This window comes from Carassius gibelio, chromosome B4 (assembly GCF_023724105.1).
Source record: "Carassius gibelio isolate Cgi1373 ecotype wild population from Czech Republic chromosome B4, carGib1.2-hapl.c, whole genome shotgun sequence".
In the NCBI taxonomy this organism is placed as follows: Eukaryota; Metazoa; Chordata; class Actinopteri; order Cypriniformes; family Cyprinidae; genus Carassius; species Carassius gibelio.
Window position 1 is genome coordinate 1203725 of NC_068399.1, and position 13201 is coordinate 1216925.

The 13201-nt window shown below is 38.5% G+C and overlaps 1 protein-coding gene across 1 annotated transcript; it reads left to right on the forward strand.

Moving 5' to 3' along the window:
- The first annotated feature begins 7431 nt into the window (after window positions 1-7431).
- LOC127956704 (gastrula zinc finger protein XlCGF8.2DB-like) lies at window positions 7432-12197 on the forward strand. Its single transcript, XM_052554869.1, has 3 exons — window positions 7432-7499; window positions 9143-9274; window positions 10739-12197. The coding sequence occupies exons 2-3, from the start codon at window positions 9190-9192 to the stop codon at window positions 11761-11763; spliced, it is 1110 nt and encodes a 369-aa protein (XP_052410829.1). The 5' UTR covers window positions 7432-7499; window positions 9143-9189; the 3' UTR covers window positions 11764-12197.
- Window positions 12198-13201: the final 1004 nt, after the last annotated feature.

Consider the following 13201-nt stretch of genomic DNA (forward strand, 5'->3'; position numbering starts at 1 on the left):
TCTCCATAAGAATGATATAAACGCCAGAACATATTTACCAGGATTTTTTTAAAAACCCTGTTCACACATGATCTCTCACTAGTAACTTACTGGTAATTTACCAGTGAAGACTGTATGTGTGAAAGGGGCTAAATGCTTCCTCTAAATATGCTGTGAATTGTTAAATATGCTGTGAATTGTAATTGTGTTACATTCAACTGAGATTTGTAACGTAAATCATTTATAAACCTTTGCCAACACAGGAGAATACATCAACCTACGTCTTAATAGGCCATTTAGTGTAAATCATGATTTAAAAATAAAAGTTTGCATGTGGCCAAATAATAAAATTGACTGGATTAAAACATTGTTTAATCATGTTGTGAAGTGAAATGTCACCAGGCCATTGGCTCCCTCTGCAGGTATTTGATGTACTTAAATTGGTTATGTTTGTATTATGTATAGACATATTACATTTTGTATTTTAACAGTCGAGCAACAGAGAAGCACAGCAGTTTGTAAGTGTTTTGCCTCGTTTTCTCATTAGACTACTGTGTGATCGTCATTGCTGTTAGGGTAAGAACGATGGAAACATAGAGAATCAAAAGAGAAAAAGGGGACAGGTGAGGAGAAGGGAATGAAAGGGGAAACAGCTGAAAGAGATAATGAGCAAAGGAGTGGATGTGTGTGCATGATTGCGTGAGTGAGTGTGCGAGTGTGTGACCACAAGAGGGAGACAGAGAAAGAGGAGAAGAAACCAGGATCATGACAATTGCTATGAAAGTTTGGATTAAATTGTGTGTCTTACCCTGGTAAATATGTGCTGAAAGTGGCACTTGGTTTTGTGTTTGCCTATTGTGGGACTGCCCAGTTTCGGGCTGCTAAATAGTGAGGCGTGGCCAGCTGACTTCAATCACAGGTAATCAGGCAAATATAAAAGCGTTAGTATACACCGCGGCATTGGTCGCGGCAGCCCTCGTGTGAAGCCTCCTCGTGTAAAGACCATCGAGTCTACCTGCGCGACTCCCCCGAGCAAGGACACCGCACTTGAGTATTGCTTTTCTCCCCTTTCTTTACTTTTTGTATAGCTTGTTCTCAAATACCTATTTCGGTCAATTGTAGTCACTATGTGCTTTCACATCTCTACGATCACTACAAACACTCGGAGAGCACGCAATGTACATCGCAGGAAAGCCTATCCAACAAACCTACGCCATGTCCCTCTGACCTCTACTACTATGCTCTCTATTCTAGTTGGTCTCTGGAACTGCCGGTCTGCTGTTAAAAAAGCAGACTTAATTTCTTGTATTGCTACTCATTCCGGTCTCAACCTCATGGCACTGACAGAGACTTGGATAAAACCTGAAGACACCGCCACTCCCACAGCACTCTCTACTAATTTCACTTGTTCCCACACTCCTCGTACCACTGGGAGGGGTGGAGGTACTGGTCTCCTTATATCAAAAGAATGGAAATTTCATAACGGTTCATTTGAATCACATGCCATTACTGTAACCTACCCTGTTTAAATCCACTTTGTGGTCATTTATCATCCCCCAGGTCAACTGGGAAACTTTTTGGAGGAGTTGGATGTGCTGCTATCAAACTTTCCTGAAGATGGTACTCCTCTGGTACTGCTTGGTGACTTCAACATCCACCTAGATAAACCCCAGGCTGACTTGAAAACTCTGCTCGCCTCATTTGATCTCAAGCAAGTGTCTATTACAGCGACTCTAAAATCAGGCAACCAACTGGACCTCATCTACACACGCTGTTGCTCCTTGGACTCTTCAGTTGCTCCACTGCACACCTCAGACCACTTCCTCATTACTGCTAACCTAACACTTACTCCTGAAGCAGCACACACTCCAACACAGGTCACCTATAGACGGAACCTACACCTACTCTCTCCATCTCACCTATCTTCTGTGGTTTCATCCTCGCTTATTGCACTCTCTCAGTTTTCAGCTCTGGAAACAGCCAGTGCTACGGACACTCTTTGCTCCACTTTAACATCTTGCTTGGACGACTTTTGCCCACTGTTGTCTAGACCAGCACGTACCACCCCATCTGCCCCCTGGCTGTCCGAGGTTCTCTGTGAACATCGCTCTAAACTCAGGGCTGCATAGAGGAAATGGCAGAAATCAAGAAACTACTGACCTCCGTGTGTCTCAGTCTCTCCTCTCTTCCTTCTCTGCAAATGTCTTCACCTTTAAAACATCCTACTACCAAAACAAAATTAACAGCTGTTGTGACGCACGTACACTCTTCAAAACTTTCCCTTCTCTTCTAAATCTGCCTCCACCACCTTCTCCATCGACTCTTACAGAGGACGACTTTGCAGTTTTCTTCACAAATAAGACGAGATCCATCAGTGAACAATTCTCCACACCACAGACTGAGGACAACTTCACAATGACTGATGCACACTCTTTATCCTCCTTCTCTCCACTCTCAGAGATGGACGTCTCCAAACTTATCCTGTCCAATCATCCTACTACTTGTCCACTTGATCCTATCCCCACTCACCTCCTTCAAGCGATCTCTTCTTCAGTCATACCTTCACTTACTCACATTATCAACTCCTCTCTTCACTCTGGAACATTTCCCTCATCATTCAAGCAGGCTCGGGTAAGCCCACTGCTCAAGAAACCATCTCTAAATCCAGCGCTTCTTGAAAACTACAGGCCGGTATCCCTTCTTCCATTCATTGCAAAGACACTTGAGCGAGCTGTGTTCAACCAGCTTTCTATGTTCCTTGGACAGAACACAGAACACAACTAATCTGGCTTCAAAAGTGGCCACTCAACTGAGACTGCTCTGCTCTCAGTTACTGAAGTCCTGCGACTAGCAAGAGCAGCTTGAAAATCCTCAGTACTCATCTTACTGGACCTGCCTGCTGCTTTTGACACTGTTAATCACCAGTGTAATAATAAACTTCCTAATCATTGGGAAGAAGGAGGCGGGAACCGGCGGACAATCAAAATGACATTTTAATAATTCCAAATAAACACAAAACAGCGCACCAGCCCCTCACGGACGACTGAAAAACACCTTGTGGTGCCATACCAAAAAAGTTCTAAATCACTCTCACGGACCTTTTCCTGGACTGCGCCCAGCTGATGGAATGACCTCCCAATCTCAATTCGAACAGATGAATCTTTACTCATTTTCAAGAAACATTTAAAGTCTCATCTTTTTCGCCAGCACTTAACCAACGAATACTAGCACTTTTCATTTTTTTGTCTTTCATATTTAAAATAAATAAAAAAAAAAAAAACCTGGCTATGCATTTTGTATTAGACTATCTGATACTTGTCATGGCACTTGTATACTGCTGTTGTTTTCTTGTTGAACTGACTGCTTCTATTGTTCTCTTTTGTAAGTCGCTTTGGATAAAAGCATCTGTTAAATGATTTAATGTAAATGTAAGTGTTGTTCAATAAAACTATGTAATTACTTGGTTTTGATATTTTATTTGAGCCCATTATTAATGCCTCATCATTAGTTTATACATAAATAGTCATACTAAAGACAGGCTTTCACTTAGGTCTGTTTGTGTTACTAAAAAATATCAGTTTACTCAATTGTCTAAATAATCTGTATGTTACTTGATTACCAAAATAATCATTAGCTACAGCCCTAGATTAGTGCAAATTAGAGCTGTCAGTCGATTACATTTTTTATCTAATTAAAGGGTCACTCCACCCCAAAAGGAAAATGTTGTCATTAATCTCTTATCCCCAAGCCATTCCAAACACGTAAAAGCTCAGTTCACCTTTGGAACACAATTTAAGATATTTTGGATGAAAACCTGGAGACTGTCCCATAGACTACCGAATAAATAACCATGTCAAGGTCCAGGAAAGGTATGAAAAGTCATCATCAGAATACTCCATCTGCCATCAGACGTGCAATCTGGGTTACATGAAGCGACGGGAACACTTTTTGTAAGCGAAGAAATAAAAAATAATGACTTTATTCAATAATTCCTTTGTCAATGGTCTCCTCTGTCACTCCATATCACTGTACTGTGCATACTCTTCTGTGTCCTCCGCACCACAAGGATGCACTGTTTCTTTGTGTATTTAGCTTTGATTTGAAGTAAAACAGCAAATTCTTGTGTCACAGAGGATGCAGAAAACTAAACCAAAACAGATCATACATGTGACACTAGCACTTTAGTAATCATTTTCAATCTGTTTATAATGAAACAGGCTGATTTGTTTTGGGGCATTTTGTCTAATGCTTTATGGAGTTCCTCCAGAATAAGTGGTGCATCTATATTTGACTGTTCTTTTGATAGTGTTGGCAGTTGTATATCTTTTAAGAATTTTTTTTTCCAGTTTGGTCTGGGTTGTGATCAGAAGAGTAAAACATATGACAAAAGGTTTGAAAAACAATTTTTGGCGGGTTCTGAGTTGTTTCTCCTGATTCAGGAAATATGGATGGGATAATTGCTTTAGTTTTTTCCTCTTGTCACGTTCGGGAACACAGGAAACGGAAGATCCAAGTGCAGTGTGAGTTTAATAGGGTAATCCAAAATCAGAACTGAAACAAGCAGGGGTCATAACCAATAATCAGTCCAAAACAAACAAACGGACAAGAAACTAGAACACAAGGAATGCGAGGAAACTAGGTGATGCAAAGTAAGGACTCCATGAAAACAAATGGAAACAAACCGGATATATATAGGCAGGGTAATGACTATCAAGTGAGGACACCTGAGTGCAATTAACAGGAGTGCAATTACTGTGATGAAGGGACAAGGCTTTGTGGGAATTGTAGTGCCTGCGGTGAGGTGCCTATGGGGAAGTGAGACCACTAGTGGAGACCCAGGGAAACACCATGACGCCTCTTTAACTGCATTGCCTGATATTTACCCATTTTATTGCTTTATTGATGGTATTTAAAGGGTTAGTTCCTTTGTCCTTCCAAGTCTCTTCCTTCAGAGGCTAGGTAAGGTTCCTCTTTAGCATTCGGAGAACATGTAAATGGAACAGGCTAGCAAGTGCACGTCATTGTGTCATTACGTCAGTGAAAAGGTCCATTTTAATAACGCTGTGAATGGTGTAATATTAATGATAAATTACTTTGGACAACTAAACTAGTTATTTATAAAAGAAATGCCAGTGACGCAACCAAGCTAACAATTGTTAAATGACAGGTCCGGTTCAGTTAACCATCAATAACGTAATTTGTACTGGCATTAAAATGTTAAACTTTACTCATATTTACTACAGTTATAACAAATGTTTGGTAACATAAATAAAAACCGTTAACACTCCACTAATGTTCAACATTTTTGAATTTTTGAACAAGATAGCAAAGCAGCACGCATAGGATTGTGGGTGATTTGAGAGCTGAAGGGCGCGAAGGCTACACATATACTTCCTTTCCTGTGTATGGGATATTTTTCGAACAAAGGACTCAGTCCTTGGTTGAAATTCAGAGGATCCTCAACATTGGAACAGTACTTCGGCAGATGTCGATGACGTCGGCATCCTTGAAATTCTGGCTTCCGAGGATCCTTCCTTGACATTGAGAAACGCCTTGTGTGTACAGTATACTGTCCATGTCCAGAAAGGTAAGAAAAACATCATCAAAGTAGTCCATGTGAATATGTTAATATGCAATCCGAACGCACCCCTGGCTCACACAGCGAGTGAACAGGTGGGTTAATGACGAGATAAGCGGTTGTGATTGGCTAAGGCAGAGTCATTTGTTTCATGGTAGCCAATCAGAGCAAGTGTTTTTACACACATGCCGGCACATGCGACAGCGCAAGCGGCGCCAAACACACACACACATACACACATGCAACAGCTACACAGAGATTCGCACCAGAGATGGCGAGTCAGGTGCAATCCGATGAAAAGTTGGCATTTTCAAGGTGGAGATATAAGCACTACTTCAAATTCATTGTGGTCAAAGGCAAGAACATGCATGTAATGTGTGACACGCATCTACAAAGCTAGTGGCCAAAAACCCTTTCCTTACAAAGATAATACTTGAAGTGCAGGATAAAACTCTTACTGTCTGTTGACGTGCAATAAATATCAAAAATTACGAACACCTGTCTGTTCTACTCATTTCAACTGACTTGTGAAAACTGCAAAAAAAAAAAAAAAAATTCTCTGACATAGCAACTTTTTTTTTTTTTTACAATAACGCAAATAGTTACTTTCCCTGGTAACGAGTTACTTTTATTATAGAGTAATTCAGTTACTAACTCAGTTACTTTTTGGAACAAGTAGTGAGTAATTATAACTAATTACTTTTTTAAAGTAACGTTCCCAACAGTGACTGCAAGGGATCGTGCCAGTGCCTTAGTACATTGTCTGCCAGGCTATATATTTGCTTCTTATTTATTAAATACGGGCAGCTGATTGATGAAACATTGATCAAAATTAAAGATACAATTTATACAAAATGAAAATATTTTAAAAAGAGTTTTCTATAAAACAAAACTTAATGAAGTCGTCAAAATCATGTTTTACCAAAAACAGTGCCGTTGCTCCCCATGCAGTCTTCTTGGACTCCATCTCTAGATGTGCAGACTGAGTTAGTGCGTCATCTTCACCAGTTATTTAGCCAATAAAGTGTAGGCCTATGTATTTCAAAAATGTGTCTAGTACCATGTAAATTACAAAGGTTTAATTGGCATTTTTATTTCAAATGACCCGACCTGACCGGAACCCGAATATCATAAAAAATATTTTTGGATGACTCATAACCACAGGTAACTGTGGATGACCGCAGGCACCCGCTCATTTTGGATCAACATCACTTATATATATATATATATATATATATATATATATATATATATATATATATATATAGATAGATAGATAGATAGATAGATAGATAAATAGATTCAATTAGACAGATATATAGATAGAAACAGTCAGATAGATAGATAGATAGATAGATAGATAGATAGATGGATAGATTCTTCCTGGTCTCTCACTTGTTCTTCTTTTCTTCTCTCTTCTTGGCCATCACATCACCTTCATGTGTGTCTACAGCTCCAGATGTCTTAGAGAAATAATTCAAAACTATTAGAACATGGTTTTAGTTCAAGACAAACGTGTTTCTGTGCAGTTCAGCAGGTGTCAATTGTGTCTCATCAGTGAGTTATTTGATTCACTCTACCTAGGCAGCAACTCAAAGAAATGCTACTGAAGACTTGACTAACTATTGATCTCATTACATTTGTGAAATAATTCGACTGAATCTTTTATCTTTTTTGCCTTTTTCAGGTATTCTAGACTCAAATTACTTTATTCACTTTCTAAATAAAAAATAGGCTTTTTGTAATTTTATGAACACTCTCTCTTTGGTAGATTTCCTTCAAATCATTGGACATGTATTTCAATACGCATTTCGTCAATAATTAAACCTTATGTCATATGTACTGTGATTGGAGACAGAAGCGTGTGAACAAGACTTTTATTTTGGTCTGGCGATGTGACGTCATAAGTACGCGTCGCGCTCCTGCAGCTTTTCTGAAAAAGGTAGTGAATATGTGTTGTTTTTTTAACATTCAGTGTTTCCATCTCTTCAAGCGTTCAAACAATTATGTGTTTTTACAAGCGACGCAGAACGAGTTATTTGTCATTGAATGTAGCTTTGTAGTGCATTATTCTGTTACATTATTATTCTCATCACATTATTCACTGGCATGATGGAGAAACTAAGCAACTGAATCCATTCATTCACGTGTTCAGAACGACACACTTGCTCACTGCTCAGTACACAATCTACAATAAGCTTATTCAGAGTAGGATGTTTTTTTGTTTTTTTTTACAAAATATAAAAAAAAGCGTTGACATGTATCCAGTGTTAACACATAAACAAGAAACCCAAACAACATGCAATAAAAACATTAATAATAAAACAAATAGAATAAAATAAAGGTAAATGAAGATGAAATATAACACAAAAATAAATTACCTTTGAATAAAGTCACCACATTTATCAATGTTCTAGTCAAATACAGGATTTAGAAATAGTACAATGGTAAAAAAGATGTTCCTTATATACAGTGTCTTCCAGGTAGAAAGTACCTACATTAGTGTCCAAATTAAATCTAGTTGTGAGAAATGTGTTGCATGGATAAATGTCAGTGCTTGTTTTGAACTGTACTGAGTAGCAAAGTAAACCCCAGGTGTCTAGTTCTGACTTTAATAGTGTCAGCTTCTGTGAACCTCTCAGATAAAACCTGTCTTTTCAGAAGAAGAGGAAAATATGATTTGGTACATAATGATCCTAAAACCTTGTTATTTCACTTGTCATCAAACAAATTAACCAGTTTACAGTAGAATATTGTAATGCACCATTAATTAAATTCGTCAAGCATTTATGTGAAGAAAAAATAAGCTTGTCCAGCATTTTAAAATTAACAGTCGCATAAGAAAATAAGATTACTTAAAAGGCAGATTTAATGGGGTCAAAGTCAAATCTGAAAAGAAAAGAAATAAACATTGCATTGTGGGAAATGCCGTTTTTTTTTCAGATTTGAGCAAATGTATGCATACAGAACATTCACATCCCACTCACAGTATAAACACACTGTATACTGCAGTATAGAAGGAGTTGTGTGCTAGTATGCCATTCTGAACACAGCTTCTGTTCTGTCTTCAGTCTGCTTTAGTTATCCTTAGCAGATTCTGACAAACATAGTAGGTCATCCGGCTATTTCAGGCATGCAGAAAGTTTGCAGACTATGTACACTACACATACTGGATCCTGCCGAAATAGTAAGAGGTGTATGATAGTATGGCCACGGTTTAAAGTGCTGGAGTCACTGCACACTGCTCAAAACAACAAGAGCAACAAATGTGTAATGATTTATAAACCAACACATGCAAAACATTATAAACCAAAAGTATCATACTCAATACTATCAAAAAGTTATTAAATGCCCAAAAAAAAAAAAAAAAAATCATAACTAAATATGAAATATCTGTACAATGCATTAGTTTATTCATTTGTAGTGCTCAGGGGTGCATTTCCCAAAAGCAACTGTGGCTGAAAGTTTCTCCCTCATCAGTGTGCTAACTACTGAACTAGGGAGCGGATTGAGACACACCCAGAGGTTTAGTTTGCATTTAGTTTTTTTTTTTTTCTGCTAATAATTCTCATCTTAAACAAACAGAAATATTCCCGGTGAATGGCTGAGATCCACGAGACTCTGTTATAAAGATGGCGCTTATAAAAGAAGAGAGTGAAGACATGCAGAGTCAAGAAGCTTTCAGAGTCGATCATAAAGATACCGAGGAACTAACAGGTTGGTTTTCTTTGATTTGTGATAAAATGTCCAAATGGACAATAAAAAAAGTCTCCATATCTGCAGTGGTTTATTTGTCAAACAATCAATAACTAGATAGATTTGGGTTTAATGTTATACAAAATAACTATCTCTGAATTAGAAACTGAAAAACATTAATTTCTGTCCATTATTCTAACAAAAACAGGTGTGGGTGATCATCTTGACATCTGCTGTATTTTATTCTTCTCATCCTCAAAAATGCTCATTGTAATAAAGGGCATTTTTTTACAAACTTAGAGAAAATTACAAACCTGATTCCAAAAAGGTTGGGACACTGTACAAATTTTGAATGAAAACAATGCAATGGTGTGGAAATTTTATTCAGAATACAACACAGATGGCATAGCAAATGTTTAAACTGAGAAAATGTATAATTTTAAGGGAAAAATATGTTGATTTTAAATTTCATGGCATCAACACATCTCAAAAAGAGCTATGGTTAGTCGTCTGATTGTACTGTGCATAAAAAAAGCACTTTTTGAATTACACAGACAGGAGCATGGCGCAATTAAAAAATAACTCATGGTGCCATAGCATATGTATTACAAACTTTATGAGCTCCACTAATTCCAGCAGTCAACTTCACATTGCTTTCATATGAAGTTTTAACTCCTACTTTCCCATTCACGATCATTCTGGTTGCACGGGAAGGCAGCATCACTTAAAACAGACAGACAATGGTAGCTTTAGCAACATTAGCCTTACAGAGTGCCAAAAGAAGGTCTTTCAGAAAGGCAACTGGAAAATGAATGTGTGATACTTCTTCTGGAGGGATAGCTGGATTACGAACAGTTGGCACTGCTCCATTCTTCAGGAGAAACTTTTGTGCAAAAACTGCTTCACACTAACCATCATTCTCAAAGCAGTCCTATGTCTAAATTATGTTACGAAGGTTATCATTATAGCGTGTTTGTGTACACTGCCAACACACATGTGTCCAAACAACATGTGAAAGTGAATTTTGCATAATAGGTCTCATTTAGTTGACTAGTGCTATGTGCTGTAGGAACAAAAACATAAAAGGCATTAATAAAAACACTGACCCTGACAAGCTACGCAAAACCGCGTTCATAATCGAATACGATACAGTGTAGATGTCGGTGATCTACATCTCTGTGTATTAAATGCCACTCCATCTGAATGTATGTAATGGAGATTTACCAGTACTATTAATCACAGAACCGGTTTAACTGAGGAGATGTGCATCACAATCACATGCGATTTATCATGCAGCGCTTATTTGTTGATCACAAAGTAGATGAGGAAAACTAGGATGCTGGTGGGTATTTACACGTCTGGAACCCTTCATCTCTGCCCACAGCTATATTATTGGTTTTGATGCTTTAAATGTCTAAATGTTTTGCTGTCTAATGATGTATGATGTTAAACTGGGGTTAACTTTATTTAATTTTTTTGCTTCAGATCTGGTGGCACTGAATGAAGCCGAAGAGAAAGATCTGCATGAGGAACATCATGACTTCACAACTGGAGAAAAATCTTTCAGTTGCTCAGAGAGGGAAAAGACTTCCTCTCAGAAAAGAGCTGGGAAGACTCTAACTAGAAAATGTTTCACCTGCCAACAATGTGGAAAGATTTTAAGCAAAAAAGACAACCTTAAAATCCATATGAGAGTTCACACTGGAGAGAAGCCTTACATGTGCCATCAGTGTGGAAAGAGCTTCCCACGAAACGCCAGTCTAGAGATTCACATGAGAACTCACACCGGAGAGAAGCCCCATACCTGCCCTCTCTGTGGGATGGGCTTCACGTATAAAGGAACCCTTTACATCCACATGAGGGTTCACACTGGAGAGAAACCATTTGAATGTGGTCAGTGTGGGAAACGTTTCCCACATAAAGCAACCTTTGATATTCACATGAGAATTCACACCGGAGAGAAGCCGTACACTTGCAAACTCTGTGGAAAAACTGTGAATCGGAAAGGAAGTCTTGCAGTTCACATGAGAGTTCACACCGGAGAGAAGCCATACACCTGCCAACTCTGTGGAAAAACTATGACTCAGAAAGGAAATCTTATAGCTCACATGAGAGTTCACACAGGAGAGAAGCCTTACAGCTGTAATCAGTGTGAAAAAGGTTTTGCGCGTAAAGAATTCCTTCTTAAACACATGGAGATTCACTCAAGAGAGAGCTGCTTTATGTGCCATCAGTGTGGAAGAAGATTCACTGACAGGGAACGGTTAAAGAAGCACGTAATAACTCATATCGGACAGAAGCCTTTTATGTGTCATCACTGTGGAAAGAGTTGCTCGAGAAAAGCAAACCTGGAGACTCACATGAGAATTCACACCGGAGAGAAACCCTTCACATGCCAACAGTGTGGAAAGAGTTTCAGACAGAGAACAGCTCTTCAGGTTCACAAGAGAGTTCACACCAAAGAGAGGCCTTCTCACGCATCTTCAGTGCGAGTTTCACATTTCAAATAGATCTGAAGAGTTATTTGCAAACTCGTTCTGGCGAGAAATTGGCATGTTCTGAGTGTGATAAGAGGTTTAGAAAAAGGAGCGATTTCTAAACTCAGTCTGGAGAAAGTGTGGCTCTTTGAAAAGCATTTAATAGCATTAAATTCACTTTCAATAAGTTCATAAAAAGCCCTAAATATAATAAATGGTGGGGTTGAGTCTTAAAACTTTTTTGACATTTTTAAGGCACAAATATAGGAGATGCGTGAAAAGGCAAACCTGTTTTTGATTGGCTGGAGATTTTTCTTTATATTAAATGCAATAAATATTAAATTAACATTTGATGGATTAACTATCTACTTCCCAACAGAATAAAATGTGTGGAAGCTCAGTTAGTTTGTTCTGGAGGAGTGTTGGGATGATGGGGTTGAAGGCTGAACTGAAGTCCATGAACAGGATCCTCACATAAGTCCCTGGTCTTGCCAGATGTTGTAGGATATAATGTGGTGGTGTAACAAAGAAACCTGCATTGTCTGTTAAGTTGCTTTGAAACACCATTTACTGTGAAAAGTCTTATATAAATAAATGTAAACTATACTGATTTGAAATGAAAGAGCTATTGCATTGTTGGTTACTGTACCGTTTTGAAGTCATGGCCCAATCAGAGGGGCCATATCTTAGCTGATTATCTTCCAGATTTATTAAATGTTGATTTGATGATGATTTGTTGTCCAGCATGAAGCAAAGTAATTAATTTAATTTTATGGTTCTCCGAGGTTTAGTTATATTACTTTCTCCTACATGACAATTTTACAAAATCGTTTACATGACAATGCAGTGTTGGCCTATTTGAAGGTGCTATGTTGATGTCCATGGTTCTGAAACATCTATAATAATAAAGTGCAGTGAACACACACACCGTGAACACACACCCGGAGCAGTGGGCAGCCATTTATGCTGCGGCGCCTGGGGAGCATTCATAGATAGTAAAATAAATGGACACAGCGACCCCATTGGAACTCAACTGAGACAATTGAAGCCCATTTTTAGCTATATTTAGCACATCTGTTTCTGACGCGCAGACTCAAACGAAGCTTGATGACGTCAGCAACCTGTCTGACAGATGTAAATCTTCTAGTAGCTGTGCGTGCAAACTGCCATCGTTAATCTTGCAGAGACGGCGAGCTTGAGCGGGGAGTTCTTTGTCGTGAGTGAGTAGGAGTAAGTATTCTGATTAATTATTTTGTATAGTATTTTAAAATGTAACGCCAGTACGCCATATTAAGTTAATTGCCTGCGAGCTTCTCCTCCTGTCTGTACGGTAATGCGACAGAGAGCCGAGTGGTTATGACGCAATCGTTAGCCTATTTTTTACAAAAACTGTTTCCACGGGGCCATAATGTAACATAGAAGGTAATGGAGCCCTTTATACATTGTCGTGTATCTTTAGAAATAAATAATG

Excerpts from the sequence above, each read along its gene's own strand:
- LOC127956704 (XM_052554869.1), top strand. The coding sequence starts at position 9,190 with ATGGCGCTTATAAAAGAAGAGAGTGAAGACATGCAGAGTCAAGAAGCT. Across the intron at positions 9,275-10,738 it reads AGATACCGAGGAACTAACAG|ATCTGGTGGCACTGAATGAA; the intron begins GTTGGTTTTCTT and ends TTTTTGCTTCAG.